This window comes from Salmo trutta, chromosome 19 (genome assembly GCF_901001165.1).
Source record: "Salmo trutta chromosome 19, fSalTru1.1, whole genome shotgun sequence".
NCBI classification, from domain to species: Eukaryota; Metazoa; Chordata; class Actinopteri; order Salmoniformes; family Salmonidae; genus Salmo; species Salmo trutta.
In genome coordinates, this window is record NC_042975.1 from 25053262 (window position 1) to 25071370 (window position 18109).

General features: G+C 43.0%; 1 protein-coding gene across 7 annotated transcripts in view; it reads left to right on the plus strand.

Annotated features, from left to right (window-relative positions):
- The window catches only part of LOC115154193 (ubiquitin carboxyl-terminal hydrolase 28), a 37154-nt gene that overhangs the window by 15172 nt on the left and 3873 nt on the right, over positions 1 to 18109 (plus strand). For 2 of the 7 annotated variants that reach the window (XM_029700181.1, XM_029700186.1), the window contains exons 9-24: positions 1716 to 1792; positions 2073 to 2221; positions 2352 to 2479; positions 5000 to 5113; positions 5423 to 5608; positions 6029 to 6252; positions 6656 to 6726; positions 7372 to 7600; positions 9880 to 10182; positions 10544 to 10698; positions 12918 to 13223; positions 13531 to 13626; positions 14805 to 14983; positions 15213 to 15291; positions 17117 to 17196; positions 17332 to 17455. In XM_029700181.1, the coding sequence (XP_029556041.1) occupies positions 1716 to 1792; positions 2073 to 2221; positions 2352 to 2479; positions 5000 to 5113; positions 5423 to 5608; positions 6029 to 6252; positions 6656 to 6726; positions 7372 to 7600; positions 9880 to 10182; positions 10544 to 10698; positions 12918 to 13223; positions 13531 to 13626; positions 14805 to 14983; positions 15213 to 15291; positions 17117 to 17196; positions 17332 to 17455 (2500 nt within the window). The remainder of the gene's footprint in view (positions 1 to 1715; positions 1793 to 2072; positions 2222 to 2351; positions 2480 to 4999; positions 5114 to 5422; positions 5609 to 6028; positions 6253 to 6655; positions 6727 to 7371; positions 7601 to 9879; positions 10183 to 10543; positions 10699 to 12917; positions 13224 to 13530; positions 13627 to 14804; positions 14984 to 15212; positions 15292 to 17116; positions 17197 to 17331; positions 17456 to 18109) is intronic. The other 5 variants (XM_029700183.1, XM_029700187.1, XM_029700182.1 and 2 more) reach the window with 4 other exon arrangements.

Sequence of the window (18109 nt, forward strand, 5' to 3'; positions counted from 1 at the left end):
TTTTTCACTTTCTTTTTTTGACTGGTGCTGTGTGTGTGTGTGTGTGTGTGTGTGTGTGTGTGTGTGTGTGTGTGTGTGTGTGTGTGTGTGTGTGTGTGTGTGTGTGTGTGTGTGTGTATATTACACACATACGGTACCAGTCAAATTTTGGACACACCTACTCATTCATGGGTTTTTCTTTATTTTTACTATTTTCTACATTGTAGAAATGAAATAACACATGCATTTCAATGATCAGGTGTGTTTTGTTAATTTGTGGAATTGCTTTCCTTCTTAATGCGTTTGAGACAATCAGTAGTGGTGTAACAAGGTAGGGTTGGTATACAGAAGATAGCCTTATTTGGTAAAATACCAAGTCCATATTATGGCAAGAACAGCTCAAATAAGCAAAGAGAAGTGACAGTCCATCGTTACTTTAAGACATGGTCAGTCAATCCGGACCATTTCAAGAACTTTGAACGTTTCTTCAAGTGCAGTCGCAAAAACCATCAAGCGCTATGATGAAATTGGCTCTCATGAGGACCGCCACAGGAAAGGAAGACCCAGAGTTACTTCTACTACAGAGGATAATAGTTAATTAGAGTCAAATTGCAACCTAAAAAATTATTCACGGACAGACACATTTCAACATTTCAGCTGTTCAGAGGAAGCTGTGTGAATCAGGCCTTCATGGTCGACTTGCTGCAAATAAACCACTACTAAAGGACACCAATAAGAAGAAGAGACTTGCTTGGGCCAAGAAACATGAGCAATGGACATTAGACCGGTGGAAATCTGTCCTTTGGTCCGATTGTTTTAGATTTTTGGTTCCAACCGCCGTGTCTTTGTGAGACGCAGAGTAGGTGAACGGGTGATCTCCTCATGTGTAGTTCCCACCTTGAAGCATGGAGGAGGTGTGATGGTGTGGGGGTGCTTTGCTGGTGACACTATAGGTGATTTATTTAGAATTCAAGGCACACTTAACCAGCATTGCTACCACAACATTCTGCAGCGATACGCCATCCTATCTGGTTTGCGCTTAGTGGAACTATCATTTGTTTTTTAACAGGACAATGACCCAAAACATACCTCCAGGCTGTGTAAGGGCTATTCGACCAAGGAGAGTGATGGAGTGCTGCATCAGATGACCTGGCCTCCACAATCACCCGACCTCAACCCAATTGAGATGGTTTGGGATGAGTTGGATCGCAGAGTGAAGGAAAAGCAGCCAACAAGTGCTCAGCATATGTGGGAACTACTTTAACACTGTTGGAAAAGCAGTCCAGGTGAAGCTGGTTGAGAGAATGCCAAGAGTGTACAAAGCTGTCATCAAGGCAAAGGGTGGCTACTTTGAAAAATCTAATCTCAAATATATTTTGATTTTTTTAAACACTTTTTGGTCAACTACATGATTCCATATGTGTTATTTCATAGTTTTGATGGCTTCACTGTTATTTTACAATGTAGAAGAAACCTTGAATGAGTACGTGTGTACAAACTTTTGGCTGGTACTGTGTGTGTGTGTAATGCCCCCCAAAATTTCTAAAACCAAAGTTGCTCCCCTGTAACTAACAAAGATATGGTAATTTATTAAGCTATGTGACATTCCATTATTGACATTCCAGTACTGAACATGTAATAAGTATTCTTTTTACTGTACCAGTATTATTTGTGTCTTGAAGTACAGGAAATCAGATATTGAATTGCTTGAGGTATAAAAGTGATCTTATCTTTAGCAGCCCGGAAGATAAAAAAGAAAACCCAATGGTTCAGCTGTTCTATGGGACATTTGTGGCACAGAGAACTCATGCGGGTAAGTATAGAATGGACATTTCATTTTAGTTATACATACTGTAGGGCCTCAAGTATTTCCTGATCACTTGACATGACCAGGAAAAGCTTGTTTTTAGGCTATGACCGTAGTCACTATCATACAAGGGCTATGACCCTATATGACTAGTCGTAATCTGATATAGCCTTTAAGTAGGCACAATAGTTTTTCCTGCTGAGGTCACATGGTGAAGAAAAACTCCTGACCCTAATGCAATCCTTATTTTTTCTGTCAATTCACATCGATGTTTGACAATGTGTAGGCAAGACCTTATCCAACATCGAACAGTTTGGCCAGTACCCCTTACAAGTGAACGGTTTCAACAACTTGGATGAATGTCTTGAAGGCGCCATGATAGAGGGGGAGATTGAAGCCCTACATTTGGATCAAACCATTTCGTCTGGCAGCGAGGTGAGCATACCAAACTCCTAGCTTTATGTTTACTCTGAAAGTTGTTGTGAATGTTAAGCCAAATGCATATGAATGTAAATGTAATATAGATAGAAATTGAAATGTTAATGTGAATTCTGTTGTGTTCCAGAGGTGGTTCTCAAAGTTACCACCAGTGTTGACCTTTGAACTGTCCAGGTTTGAGTTCAACCAGTCTTTAGGACGCCCAGAAAAGATTCACAAGAAACTGGAATTCCCACAAATCATATATATGGACAGGTGAGCTGTTAGTATTAGTTTTTTCTCAAATAAAATCAATGTATAATTATGTGTATTCATATCTATCTATCTATCTACCTATCTACCTATCTACCTATCTACCTATCTACCTATCTACCTATCTACCTATCTACCTATCTACCTATCTACCTCTCTACCTCTCTACCTCTCTCTCTTTCTTTCTCTCTCTCTCTTTCTTTCTCTCTCTCTCTCTTCTCTCTCTCTTCTCTCTCTTTTGCTGTGAAAAAGTATTTTCCCCTTTGAAATGTTCTCAACTTTTGCATATTTGTTTATACTGAATGTTATCAGATCTTCAACCCAAACCTAATTTTAGATAAAGGGAACCTGAATGAACAAATAACACAACAATTACATATTTATTACATTAACAAAGTTATGCAACACCCAATGCTCCTGTGTGAACAAGTAATTGCCCCCTTACTCTCAATAACTGCTTGTGCCACCTTTAGCTGCAATGACTCCAACCAAACGCTTCTTGTAGTTGTTGATCAGTCTCTGATGTTGCTGTGGAGGTAGTGTGATGGTTTATATTTAAGCAATAAGGCCCGAGGGGATGTGGTATATGGCCAAAATACCATGGCTAAGGGATGTTCTTATGCATGACACAATGTGGAATGCCTGGATACAGCCCTTAGCCGTGGTATATTGGCAATATACTGTACCAAAACCCCCCGAGGTACCTTATTGCTATTATAAACTGGTGACCATGGTAATTAGAGCAGTAAAAATAAATATTTTGTTATATCCGTGGTATAAGGGTCTGATATACCATGGCTGTCAGCCAGTCGGTAATCAGGGCTTGAATCACCCAGTTTATAATCAATGAAGTCGGAAGTTTACATACAACTTCGCAAAATACATTTAAACTCAGTTTTTCACAATTCCTGACATTTAATCCTAGTAAAAAATTCCCTGTCTTAGGTCAGTTAGGATCACCACTTTATTTTAAGAATGTGAAATGTCAGAATAAAAGTAGAGAGAATGATTTATTTCATATTTCCCAATGGGTCAGAAGTTTACATACACTCAATTAGTATTTGGTAGCATTGCCTTAAACAATTTAAACTTGGGTCAAACGTTTCAGGTAGCCTTCCACAAGCTTCCCACAATAAGTTGGGTGAATTTTGTCCCATTCCTCCTGACAGAGCTGGTGTAACTGAGTCAGGTTTGTAGGCCTCCTTGCTCACAAATGCTTTTTCAGTTCTGCCCACAAATGTTCTATAGGATTGAGGTCAGGGCTTTGTGATGGCCACTCCAATACCTTGACTTTGTTGTCCTTAAGCCATGTTGCCGCAACTTTGAAAGTATGCTTGGGGTCATTGTCCATTTGGAAGACCCATTTGTTACCAAGCTTTAACTTCCTGACTGATGTCTTGAGATGTTGCTTCAATATATCCACATAATTTTCTTACCTCATGATGCCATCTATTTTGTGAAGTGCACCAGTCCCTCCTGCAGCAAAGCACCCCCACAACATGATGCTGCCACCCCCGTGTTTCACGGTTGGGATGGTGTTCTTTGGCTTGCAAGCCTCCCTCTTTTTCCTCCAAACATAACGATGATCATTATGGCCAAACAGTTCTTATTTTGTTTCATCAGACCAAAGGACATTTAAAAAAAAGTATGATCTTTGTCCCCATGTGCAGTTGCGAACCTTAGTCTGGCTTTTTTATGGCGGCTTTGGAGCAGTGGCTTCTTCCTTCTTCCATTACTGTGGAAATGGATACCTTTATACCTGTTTCTTGCAGCATCTTCACAAGGTCCTTTGCTGTTGTTTTGGGATTGATTTGCACTTTTTGCACCAAAGTACATTCATCTCTAGGAGACAGAACGTGTCTCCTTCCTGAGCGGTATGGCGGCTGCGTGGTCCCATGGTGTTTATACTTGCGTACTGTTGTTTGTACAGATGAACGTGGTACCTTCAGGCATTCGGAAATAGCTCCCAAGGATGAACCAGACTTGTGGAGGTCTACAATTGTTTTTCTGAGGTCTTGGCTGATTTCTTTTGATTTTCCCATGATGTCAAGCAAAGAGGCAGTGAGTTTGAAGGTAGGCCTTGAAATACATCCACAGGTACACCTCCAATTGACTCAAATGATGTCAATTAGCCTTTCGGAAGCTTCTAAAGCCATGACATAATTTTCTGGAATTTCCCAAGCTGTTTAAAGGCACAGTCAACTTAGTGTATGTAAACTTCTGACCCACTGGAATTGTGATACAGTGAATTATAAGCAAAATAATCTGTCTGTAAACAATTGTTGGAGAAATGTCATGCACAAAGTAGATTTCATAACTGACTTGCCAAAACTATAGTTTGTTATTATCAAGAAATTTGTGGAGTGGTTGAAACACTTAGGTTGGAGTCATTAAAACTTGTTTTTGTAAACTTCCGACTTCAACTATCGGCATTCACTTAGACTGAGCATTGTATTGCATTGTAATGTTCATACTGTAAGTGGGGAATCAGAGTCAAATAAACTTTTGTTGTGGTAAACTAAGTTTACTGTATGCGAACAGATACCTTGACAAGAACAATGAGCAGATCCACAACAGGAGAGAAGAGGTGAAGAGACTGAAGGAGCAGCTCGTAGTCCTGCAGCAGAAACTGGAATGGTAACTTTACTATTCAGTTTAGTGTTTGTAAAGCAGTGTGACACGTCAGGTTTCTACACCTGTTATTTTAGTTCATAATTTTTCATGAAAAATTCAGGGATGGCTGCAACTGTGTCCATTTGAGAGTGAATTAATCATGAGTTAGTATAAAAACTGTCATACACATAGTGGTCCCATAATATTAGTTGTTTGATTCACGTAGGAAACGTCCTGCTCATGAGTCATGACTGACAATGTTATTGATGAAACCTGCTTGTAATTGTTTGCCAATGTACTGTCAGTTCAACCTCTGTCTCCTTCTGTTTCCAGCTACAGAAACTATGGCTCAGGGCCGACAAAGTATCCACTGGCGGACATGTTACAGTACGTATTGGAGTTCGCCTGCACCAAGCCCACCAGTGTGTCCCCAGCTGAAGATGTGAGGCTGGCTGCCTCTTCCCCCACTCCCCCCGGGAGCAACCCCAAGCACACAGAGGGCAACCCTGATGACACCAGGCAAGGACCTCTGGGACAACTGCGTCTCACTTGTCAAGGCTATGAGTGAATTTCTAGTTTCATGTGCTTACACAATATCAAGTCTTGCCATCACTTACCGGTACTCCATGTTACTCAATATGACTGCAGTGCCAGCTGCTGAAGAGAGCTAAACACTTTGATGTTTTCCTACCTAGAATGTTAATGTGAATCAGTCAATTCAGGAGATGAAAATTCAGAAAATCAGTTCATACATTTGAAACCTGTAGTAAAAAATGATGGGTAATATGAAATACTGTAGATTTCTATTTATTTAATTTCTGAAATGAAATTGACCAAAACCCTAGAATGTTTTACCTGTTAGCCTCTGTATAGCACATCAATCACTGTATTTACTGTATTTTTGTTGATATCCTGCTTTTCCTCGGTGGGTCTCCACAGTCAGTGCCAGGAGCCAGGAGACACAGGCCTGTCCGACAGCCCCACCTGCCAGCAGCAGCCCCCCTCGGGCCAGAGGACACCCATCTACAAGCCCTTCACCCAGTGTAGAGCCCCCATGGACACCCCACCTCACCCCGCCCCCCACAGTGTGACCGAGGAGGAGCTGCGCTTTGTCAAGACCTGCCTGCAGCGCTGGAGGACAGAGGTGGAGATCAACATGAACGGTACAGTGACTTACACCTGGATTCACTAATGATAACCTCTCTGTATTTGGGTTCAACTTTATTTATTTTTATTGTACATTAAAGACACACTGTAAGATATGCATAGCACCAACATTTTAACAATGGATACATCCCCTGACATTTTGACATGCAATTAGCACTTGATTTATATGGTATATCTGTAGTGATTGAGAAATTATTGACTGAGGCAAGTTAACTTTTTAAAGATGATTTGAAGCTATATTTGATCATGCTCATTTACTGTACATTTCTAGTGATCGTTTTTCAATTGGATGTGTATCATGAGCTGGCAGTCAGTGTCTACTCTAGAGTGTGTGTGTGTGTGTCTGGCACGGCCCCAGGTGCACTGCATTGATCTGTGTGTCTGTGTCTCGGTGCTCAGAGCTAAAGGCCAGCATCGACAGGGTCAGCCAAGCACTGGAGGGCATGTACTCGGATAACAGCCTGTGTCAGGTAAGATCCCTCGTACTCATCCATCTGACAGTCCCTGTCAGGTTAAAGCATGAGATACACTAATATCACTTTGTCAGGTTGAACATGTGTAACAAACATTGCATAACGATTCATCTAGGAACCAAGTCCCAAATCTTGTTAGGTACTCGATTTGGCATTATGTTAATGTTCGGTCACAAGAGACTATACTGATTAACAGTGTCCCACACACTGAAAAACATTCTTACATGTTACCTTTGGCAATGGGTTTGATATTGTTGCCTTAGCATTTGTGCATTATCACAATGCAGCACAATTGTGGGTGGGAACAGAGAATACATGGGGGTTGAATGTCATGAGAAGTTAACAAGAATGGAATGAGTTCAGTATATGTAATGAGATGTCATGGCATGCTATGCTAGTAACACAGCAGAGGTTATTAAAAGCTTTTGGTTGATGTGTGCAGAAGCAACAATAGAATGTTTGTGCCAAAACATTTTTTGTCCTAATCCTTTGTCTAATGTGTACATGTGTCAATACCGAAGATTTCTGCTGAAACTTGAATTTTTGGGACCTAAAGTTCCTGTTTGAATATGCACCGGCCAATACAGAAAGATTCTGCTGAAACTTTACTTTTCTGGTCCTAACCTTGTTTGACGTGTGAAGGTGCCGTATAGGCTTCACGCCGTCCTGGTCCACGAGGGCCAAGCCTCAGCCGGCCACTACTGGGCTTATATCTACGACCACGCCAACCAGCGCTGGATGAAGTACAACGATGTCATCGTCAGCGAGTCCTCCTGGGAGGAGCTGGTCAGGGACTCGTACGGAGGCATGACCAACGCCAGTGCCTATTGTCTCATGTACATCGACGACAGGCTGCCTCACCTCATCGCAGGTACCCATTTCCCTCCACCCCATTCCACTGAGAAACTAGCTATGGTTCTTTACTGGTTCTAACAGCAGACCTATCAGCTTGCTGCCAGCATCTTGCTCTTCATTGTCATCAGAGGGCTAATATTAATACTATGCATGCCAGTCTGTCTCGCTAAGAGTTGAGGTAAGACTGACTGCGTCCCTTTTTTTATAAGACACATTAATGTGTTGGAAATTCCAAATTGTTTGCATAGTCAACATACACACAGCTCTGACACACACTCTTACCCCACCAGACATGCCACCAGCATCTTTTCACAGTCCCCAGGTCCAGAACAATTTAAGGAAACGTACAGTATTATACAGAGCCATGAGTGCATGGAACTCCCTTCCATCTCATATAGTGCAAGTGAACAGCAAACCTGGTTTCAAAAAACAAATAAAGCAACACCTCGCGGCACGCCTCTCCCCCATGTGACATACCTGTGTATGTACTGACATATGTTTAACTGATAGATGCACACACACTACATGTTCATGTTTTTAAATGTATGTAAATTGTAAAGTATTTTCTCTGTAATGTCTTTTTCGTTATATGTTGGACCCCGGTCACTACTGGCGTTGGCTAATGGGGATCTTAATAAATCAAATCAAATGTATTCCAGGGACCAAAAACATATCAGCTAAATTAATTTGGACTGCCTGCTGGCATTGTCCAGCGAGCAGAGCTCCATGTCTCTTTGAGCACACAGATGCCACCGCAGGTACTCTTGGCCCCTGGGCAAGTATCAAGCCCCAGCCCAGCGCCAATTAGAAGGCTCAAGTTGACATGTCACAGTGCTGTTTACATATATCTAACCATACCTATACTGTATGTACACTATATATACAAAAGTATGTGAACACTCCTTCAAATGAGTGGATTCGGCTATTTCAGCCACACCCGTTGCTGACAGGTGTACAAAATTGAGGCTACAGCCATGCAATCTCCATCGACAAAACATTGGCAGTAGAATGGCCTTACTGAACAGCTCAGTGACTTTCAACATGGCACTGTCATAGGATGCCAACTTTCCAATAAGTCAAATTTCTGCACTGCTAGAGCTGCCCCTGGTCAACAGTAAGTGCTGTTATGAAGAGGAAACGTCTAGGAGCAACAACGGCTCAGCTGAGAAGTGGTAGGCCACACAAGCTCACAAAATGGGACCGCCGAGTGCTGAAGTGCGTATCACGTAAAAATCGTATGTCCTTGGTTGCGACACTCACTACCGAGTTCCAAACTGCCTCTGGAAGCAACGTCAGCACAAGAACTGTTCGTCGGGAGCTTCATGAAATGGGTTTCCATGGCCGGGCAAATGCACACAAGCCTAAGATCACCATGCGCAATGCCAAGTGTCAGCTGGAGTGGTGTAAAGCTCGCCGCCATTGGACTCTGGAGCAGTGGAAATGTGTTCTCTGGAGTGAGGAATCATGCTTCACTATCTGGTAGTCCAACGGACGAATCTGGGTTTGGCGGATGCCAGGAGAACTCTACCTGTGCCAACTGTACAGTTTGGTGGAGGAGGAATAATGGTCTGGGGCTGTTTGTCATGGTTCTTGCTAGAACCCTTAGTTCCAGTGAAGGGAAATCTTAACGCTACAGCATACAATGACATTCTAGACAATTCTGTACTTCCAATTTTCTGGAAACAGTTTGGGGAAGGCCCTTTCCTGTTTCAGGATGACAATGCCCCGTGCACAAAGTGAGGTCCATATAGAAATGGTTTGTCAAGATCGGTGTGGAAGAACTTGACTGACCTGCACAAAGCCCTGACCTCAACCCCATCAAACACTTTGGGATGAATTGGAACGCCGACTGCGAGCCCGGCCTCATCGCCCAACATCAGTGCTTGACCTCACTAATGCTCTTGTGGCTGAATGGAAGCAAGTCCACGCAGCAATGTTCCAACATCTAATGGAAAGCCTTCGCAGATGAGTGGAGGCTGTTATAGCAGCAAAGGGGGGACCAACTCCATATTAATGCCCATGATTTTGGAATGAGATGTTCGACGAGCAGGTGTCCACATACTTTTGGTCATATAGTGTATACCTGCTATATCTGTCAACACTGTAAGTGCTTCTCTTGATCTATACATTTAATACATCCAATTCATGGCCTGACCAGGTGTTAGGTTTTTTAGACCTGACAGGTTTATCTACATAAAGTTTTTCACTGTTTGCTGCTCAGCAGTTTAGGTTACTATTGACTGTTATCAGTTAGGTCATTGTGATTTGTTATATTTATGATATTTATGTCAACAGAGGACACAGATGACGAGACAGGCCAGGTCATGCAGGCCATGGACTCCCTGCCACCCATCCTCAGGCAATACGTGCGCGAGGACAACCGCTGGTTCCAGCAGGAGCTCAAGGAGTGGGAAGACCAGTTCTGCCAGCAGCCACAGGAGGAGCTGGTCTCTCCCACAGCAGCCGTCACCTCCACTCGTGCTCCCAGTAAAGACGACCCAGCAGAACCAGTCCCCCAACCTGGCGCAGCACAGGAACCCACTGGAGAACAGGAACATGTGGCAGAATCGGTTGTTAAACCAGCTGTGGAATCTGGAGGTTGGTCTGGACATGAATGTATATGTCAGGGTTACACCATTCTGGTCTTTGAGGGTGGCTGTGTATGCTGGTTTTCATCCTTGTCTTTTAGTCGGATACTGAATTTTACAGTCACCGCATTTGGCTAAACACTATTGTCTCTGTCTGTCTGCCGATGGTGAGGAATCAGTTTTCCTCTCTCCTTAAAATTGATCAAGTTAATTAAATTAAATTGTTCAATTAAGCACTAGTGAAAAATGTTAACCAGCAGGACTGCAGGATCCTTAACGACTGGAGTTATACCACCTGCTCTATACAGTCTTTAAGATCTAAGTTCTGACTATAGTTGCTTGTTCAACTCATGGTCCTTGTCCTGTTTCAGAGCCAGTCCCAACAAGCCAGCCCCAGTCCCCGGTCCCTGTGTCACCGGAGAGTGCTGGCAGCAGCCCAGAGGAGAGCGACCACCAGGCTGTCTCTGTCACGCCAGAGCCCTGCCAACATACCAGTGAGGACGAGGAGGGGCAGCAACACTGTCAGGTGGGCAGGGTGAAAAGAGGGGTCTGGGGTTGTCATATGAGCACCCATTGAATAAATGTAATATACTCTATCTAGGCCACATACACAAATATACCTAGGCCTATATCTCTTACTTCCCTGTTGCATAGTGATAGCTGCTGCTACTGGATGTTTTGGGCGTGACATTAGGGTGACCCATGGGTTCCGTGTGAGATAAACAACATATAAAAAAGAAAAGGGTAGGCCTCCCGAGTGGAGCAATGGTCTAAGACACTGCATCACAGTTGCTACAGTAGCTGTGCTACTAGAGATCCTGGTTCGAGTGCAGGCTCTGTCACAACCGGCCGCGACCAGGGGCCGACGCACAATTGGCCCAGCATCGTCCGGGTTAGGGAAGGGTTTGGCCGGCTTGTCCCATCGCACTCTAGCGACTCCTGTGTCGGGCCGGGCGCATGCACACTGACACGGTCGCCAGGTGTACAGTCTTTCCTCCGACACATTGGTGTGGCTGACTTCCGGGTTAAGCAGGCATTCTGTCAAGAAGTAGTGCGGCTTGGTTGGGGGCGTGTTTCGGAGGACGCACGGCTCTCGACCTTCATCTCTCTTGAGTCCTTATGGGAGTTGCAGTGATGAGACTAAACTGTAATTACCAACTGGATACCACGAAATTGGGGAGAAAAGGGGTAAAAGGACAGTGGCTATGTGTAGTCCAATGGCAGCTGTGTTTACCACTCGGCCAACCTCCTGCAATCTCGTCTGAGTTTTAACCAAGTCTTTTGTGAGATTTTACGTGTGAGCTTTATTTTTGTTTCAAAATGTAATTTCATACTAGTTGTGTTTGGACAAAGTTGTGTTTGGACAATATACTAGTGTTTTTAGTATTTTTTTCAACTATTTAGCCAAAGCCCCTTTCCCCACATACCACACCCCCCTCCCTGGAGGCGATAAGGCCCTAACAGCCTGTCACTGGACACCCTCCCCTCGCCATCCCAGCAGCATTCCGCATAGTCAGTCCTCAGCTAACTGGTTTATCACTGGGGGATGTTGGGGTGACTCTGTCAAGGGGTTCAGGAGCTGTGACAGGCCTGGTTTTAAATAGAACATGAGCTTTTTATATCCCTTACTGTACTTTACGGTTGGTTAGTTGAGAGTTCTGGTGTGTTCCAGCGACAAGCCGTAGGTTGGTTGCTTGCTCGAACTGATGCTCATTTTCAGGCCTGTAAAATGTTTTGACAATGCTTCTGTGAATGCTGATGATGTGGCTTTTGACAACATTGAGTGATGACAGAATTTTGTGAATGTGCATGAAATGTAGGTATATTAGCTGTTGACAAGGATCCATTGTGATATATCAGTTACTCTTTGTTGTCAGTCTGATAGTAGTATCAGTAGTATCTGGTTGTTAGGTCTAGAGTGACATGCCTTAAGCTTAATTTAACTGGTATCGGGTTTGTGTCACATATTCCATTGCTTGCTGGACAGAAGACCGTGCCTGGGGAAACGGCAAACTTGAATCATAAATGGTGTACATGCGACCTCTAGTGGTCAATGCATATAGTCATGAATGAATCCCAATGTAGTGAATTGTTTTTGTTTATGGACCTTCATGCACAGTAAATGTACTTTTTACAACTCAGTTTATCAATCGAATGAGGATCCAGTTAGAAAAATTCTAATATTTTATTTAAATTATATATGCTGTAATTAAGAATGTGCAATGCTGCCATCAAGGCAAAGGGTGGCTACTTTGAAGAATCTCAAATATATAATATATTTTGATTTGTTTAACACTTTTTTGGTTACTACATGTTTCCATATGTGTTATTTCATAGTTTTGATGTCTTCACTATTATTCTACTGTACAATGTAGAAAATAGTAAAAATAAAGAAAAACCCATGAATGAGTCGGTGTTCTAAAACTTTTGACTGTGTGTGTGTGTGTGTGTGTGTGTGTGTGTGTGTGTGTGTGTGTGTGTGTGTGTGTGTGTGTGTGTGTGTGTGTATTAATTAATTAAAGGGAGGGGGGGAGTCAAGTGGCGGTTCAGGAAACTATAAATACTTTCCTGAACCAGCACTTGACTCCCCCCTCCCTTTTCTAGCTTTATTGACAAAAAAATGCCCTTTCTATGCCTGTGATATGTGGTTATCTCACCTAGCTATGAATGCACTAACTGTAAGTTGCTCTGAATAAGAGCGTCTGCTAAATGACTAAAACGTTCATGTCAACTTCATATCTCCAGCAGCTCCCCCCACCTCAGTCTCCGAGCTCTGCAGCAGAGATGAGTGGCCAGGCCCAGACTGCAGCTGTGACCCCTGACCCCTCCACAGACGTCACCACTGAGACAGACAGCGAGACTGGGTTCAGAGAGGCAGTGGCGGAAGCTGCAGCAGCGCCTGACACCCAGGCAGACAGCGAGGATGATCAGGACGCCCTGGCGGCGACCAGAAGCAGGCAGCAGCAACCAGAGAATGTGGTGTCGGAGGTGGAGATCCCCAACGTGGGCAGGATCCTGGTCCAGGCCGACACCGACGGCTACAATGAAGAAGTAGAGAGCCGCTACTTAATTAACTAACTTTATTTAACTTACATGAATAAATACAAATTAATAATAATAAATTGAGAGCATGCTGTTCCATGTTACATGGACTTCTATTGGTTTTTGGTTAGAAAATTGTTTAGATACATTTTGAGCAATGACACTCTTTGGCTGTTGCTTCAAATATTACTATTATAGCTTGCATATATTCAATGAATGGAGACAGCATACATGGATTGCTGAAAGGTGCGTTGCTGCTATAGGAGTTTGTGAGTGGACTTGCTCTAATTCTTTGTCCTTCTCTGTGGTGTTTAAGATGATGCTAACTCCAGCCATGCAGGGCATCATTATGGCCATAGCCAAAGCCAGACAGGTATTCGACAAGGACGGCCCTGAGGCTGGCCTCATCAAGGTAAAGTAGGCTGTATCCTTAGTTCTCGCCCATTATCATCTCGCTAGTCTATGTCCTTCTACAATGTTATACATGTAAACATTTTGTCTTTCTCCTCTTGTTGAGGTATATGCACATACATAAAGGGGAGAGGTAGAGTCTTGGCAGACTTGCGCCATAGGCATTGATTTCCATAACCGCTCACTCTCAGCCGGCTACTTTTTTCACTTCATAACTTAACTAGGCTTCTTTTAATTTAAAAGTTTAAATTAGCTAGTCAGACAATTCTGTATAGCCCTCTCCCTCTAGAAGGAACGATATGCATCTTCTAGTGATCTATTGAGTCACCCAAGTCATAGACTGTTCTCTCTGCTACCGCACGGGAAGCGGTACCAGAGCGCCAAGTCTCGGACCAAAAGGCTCCTTAACAGCTTCTACCCCCAAGCCATAAGACTGCTGAACAATTAATCAAATGGCTACCAGGATTGAAACCCTACCAACTGTGTGACTCAAACATCCTGCCCCCTCCCCTGACAATCCCACACACAGTGATTGATTGATTGACAGGCCAAACTGTTAAAGGGATAGTTCACCCATTACAAAATTACACATTGGTTTCCTTTCCCTAAGTGTCCACAGCATCAGAGCCAATAAAATACATAATTTGAAGAACAAACATCGTTGTGGCAATTCATATCTTGCAGTAAAGCTGTCAATCTCAAGAGAACACCAGTTTAATGTTAAAGGGTATCTAACTTGGAAAATTGTCCTGACTATATAGGCCTAGGCCTAGACGATATCCACAACAAGTAGCAACACACTGAATTCATATATTTTCAGGGATTTTTATTGTAAAGTCATGTCTTTCTACCCAGTACCACAACTAATTTTACTAATCTGGGAGGTAAGGTTGTTAAAGTAAATTCACGGTTGGCGTGCTCCCCCAGACCCCACCTGCCCGGAATTCCCTGGCTGGCTATTTTCTAATTGTCTGGCTATTCCATGTTCTTATTAAAAACACTTGTTAGAAAATGTATACTGTTGGGACCTCACACTCCAATCAAGGAGGATGAAATTAAGATATCATGCACTCTTGTACAGTTTTTTGTAGGATGATATTTGTACCACACACCTCAGTACCTGACAAAGAACACACAGACACACATACTTACACACACCTCTAACACCCCTCTCCCCAGGCGTTCCAGGAGGAGTACTCCCGTCTGTTTGAGTTGTCTCAGGAGGAGACCACTCCCCAGCAGGACCCGCGCCTGCACCACGCCCTGGTCTACTTCTTCCAGAACCAGGCTCCCAGTCGCGTCATCGAGAGGACCCTGCTGGAGGGCTTCACCGACCGCAACCTCAGCTTCGACGACAGGTCAGTCAGCACAACTTTCTGACATACATTGAAATGTATATTTAAAAACTTCAAATGTGTTCATGTTTTGTCATTTCATTGTAAATGTACTTGCTGCTATTCTTACAATGATTTGTTGAACAATTAAAAATAATTTATCATCAACATTGTCATCGAGTTGACAGTATTATTCATAGGTATATTGCTGTGGAGCAAATCATCCCTTCCTGTGTCATCACTTCCTGTGTAGGTCCATTAGTATCATGAGAGAGGCCCGCGCCAAACTACGCCTCATCAAGCCAGAGGATATGGATATGGAGGAATATATGGTATGTGTCAATAGTTACGTTTCCCTTAGCCAATCCAGAATCAACCGACAGCGGCATAGCTAAGCTAGCTTGTACTGAAGGTTGATCTGATGGTCTAATGAAAGCATAGTAAACTTATTTTCAACCAACCTTTACTGCCAATCCTTTCTTTATTCTCGATTTGGAAGGCACCTGTGTCTTCTAGACGCCTGTTTCCAGTTGCAGGTGGAACTTGGATAACGACACTCTTAGAAATAAGGGTTCCAAAACGGTTCTTTGGCTGTCCCCATAGGAGAACCTTTTTGGTTCCATGCAGAACCCTTTTTGGTTCCATGTAGAATCCTCTATAGAAAAGGCTCTGCATGGAACCCAAAAGGGTTCTACCTGGAACCAAAAGGGTTCATCAAATGGTTCTCCTATGGGGACAGCCAAAGAACCCTTTTAGGTTCTATATAGCAGCTTTTCTTCTAAGAGTGTAGAGGAATATATATTGTACCAAGTGAGAAATGCCTCTGGCATGTGTAGATCTTTGTTTGCGTTGTTGGAATCGCACTGTGTGGCGCGCTGTCATCTTCTATGGCCGGGGCGCTTAGAAATTACTACTTTCAGCAAAGATAATGGGAAATGTCGGTCAGCTAAAATGGCGAAGGCACTCCTCACTCTGTGCAAAAAGTAGATTTTAATATTTTTTATCTGGTTATTGGCGTTAATAATTATTTTCAAATTGGCAGCCAGGCACCGATCATGTCACCAGCATACAAACTTTTACTCACATAAAAATTGTTGGATGGAAACTTGATTACAGAGTATGAATGATCATTACCTCTAAACTCAGATTTTCCACCATTTTGGCCTCACTGATGAGCAGTTTGTTCCACCAATCATAAAGAATCCAAGACAATCAGTGATTAATGGTACCCTTGTGTCATTTCACATGAGGACAATTTGAGCAAAACTTAATAAAAATGCTTATTTATATTGAATACAAATATAAACGTAACATGTAAAGTGTTGATCCCATATTTCATGAGCTGAAATAAATGATTCCAGAAATTGTCCATACGCACAAAAAGCTTATTTCTCTTAAATTTTGAGCGCAAATGGGTTTAGATCATGGTTAGTGAGCATTTCTCTTTTGCCAAGATAATCCATCCACCTAACAGGTGTGGCATATCAAGAAGCTAATTAAACAGCATGAACATTACACAGGTGCACCTTGTGCTGGGAACAATCAAAGTCCACTCTAAAATAAGTAGTTTTGTCATACAACACAATACCACAGATGTGATGCTGACTGCAGGAATATCCACCAGAGATGTTGCCAGATAATTTATTCATTTCTCTACCATAAGCCGCCTCCAACGTTGTTTAAGAGAATTTGGCAGTACTTCCAACTGGCTACACAACCACAGACCACTTGTAACCACGCCAGCCCAGGTCCTCCACATCCGGCTTCTTCACCTGTGGGATCATCTGAGGGGGTGCTGAGGCATATTTCTGTCTGTAATAAAGCCCTTTCGTGTGGAAAACCTCATTTTGATTGGCTGGGCCTAGCTCCCCAGTGGTGGGCCTATGCCCTCCCAGGCCCACCCATGGCTGCACCCTTGCCCAGTCATGTGAAATCCATAGATTAGGGACTAATTCATTTATTTCAATTGACTGATGTCCTTATATGAACTGTAACTCAGTAAAATCTTTGAATTTGTTGCATTACACAAGCATTGAAGACTGATGGAAGGAACCAGGTACTGTATATTATCTACACCAAAACTCTAGGTAGACATTTTTCTCCATTGGAAACCAGCCCAAACTTGAATTGAATGTGTCTGTGTGCTCTTCTCCTCAGCAATGGCATGACGACTACAGCCAATTCCGGACAGTGTTTGTCTACCTGCTGACGGGCCTGGAACAGTACCAGCATGGAAAGTAAGTGTTGTCATGGCAACTGGGGCTCTGCCCCTACGTGATCAGCCTGTATGGTGGTTTGAGTGAGAGGGCTGACTGTGATGTCATCAGTGGGCTGACGTGTCATGACGTAATATCATCATTGTGTTCCACCAGGGTGCGCGAGGCGCTGAATTACCTCAACCACGCCTACAAAGACAACGCCATGCTGCTGAGGAGAGGGGAGAAGAGAGGGATGGAGCAGTCGCTTATTGCATTTTACAGGAGGAGGTGTCTCAAAGTGAGTGCTACTGATGATACAGATGTTCACTTTGAAAGTTTAAAAAGATTTTGGACATGAGACTGATGTCAGTTGGGAATATAGAATTAAAGGTATATTAAATGTTAATAATATAGGGAATAAGAAGCTAAACTTCAGTGTGAGTAAAAAAAATCATAGGGCTGGAGTTAAATAGCCTTGCTATATAGTATAATAAAACTTTATGCGTGTATAGACTACTTATCTCTAGACTAATAATTCACATTTCCTGTTCTGCAGGGTTATTTCCCTTCTGTAGCAAACTGGCTCAAATTAAGATCCTACATCTGTATGCAGATGACACCATCACCTATAGCCCTGCTCCCATACTAGATGAGGCATTTCTCAAATTGCAGGAAGCATTTGTTGTCCAACATAACCTCTTTCAGCTCAAATTGATCTTAAATGCAGAGAACTAATGGTATTCTCCAGATCAAGAAAGCAACCCCCTTCTCTGCCTCAGTCACTTTGCAAAATGAGCCAATAGAGGTGGTGTCATCATACAAGTACTTGGGATTTCACCTTGATGAAGTCTGTATTTTAAGCCCCACATTCAACAGCTCACTAAAACTGATGCACTTATTTAGGAACAAGTTTTGTTTTTAATTTCAAGCTAGACCTGGTTGCAGCCACTTT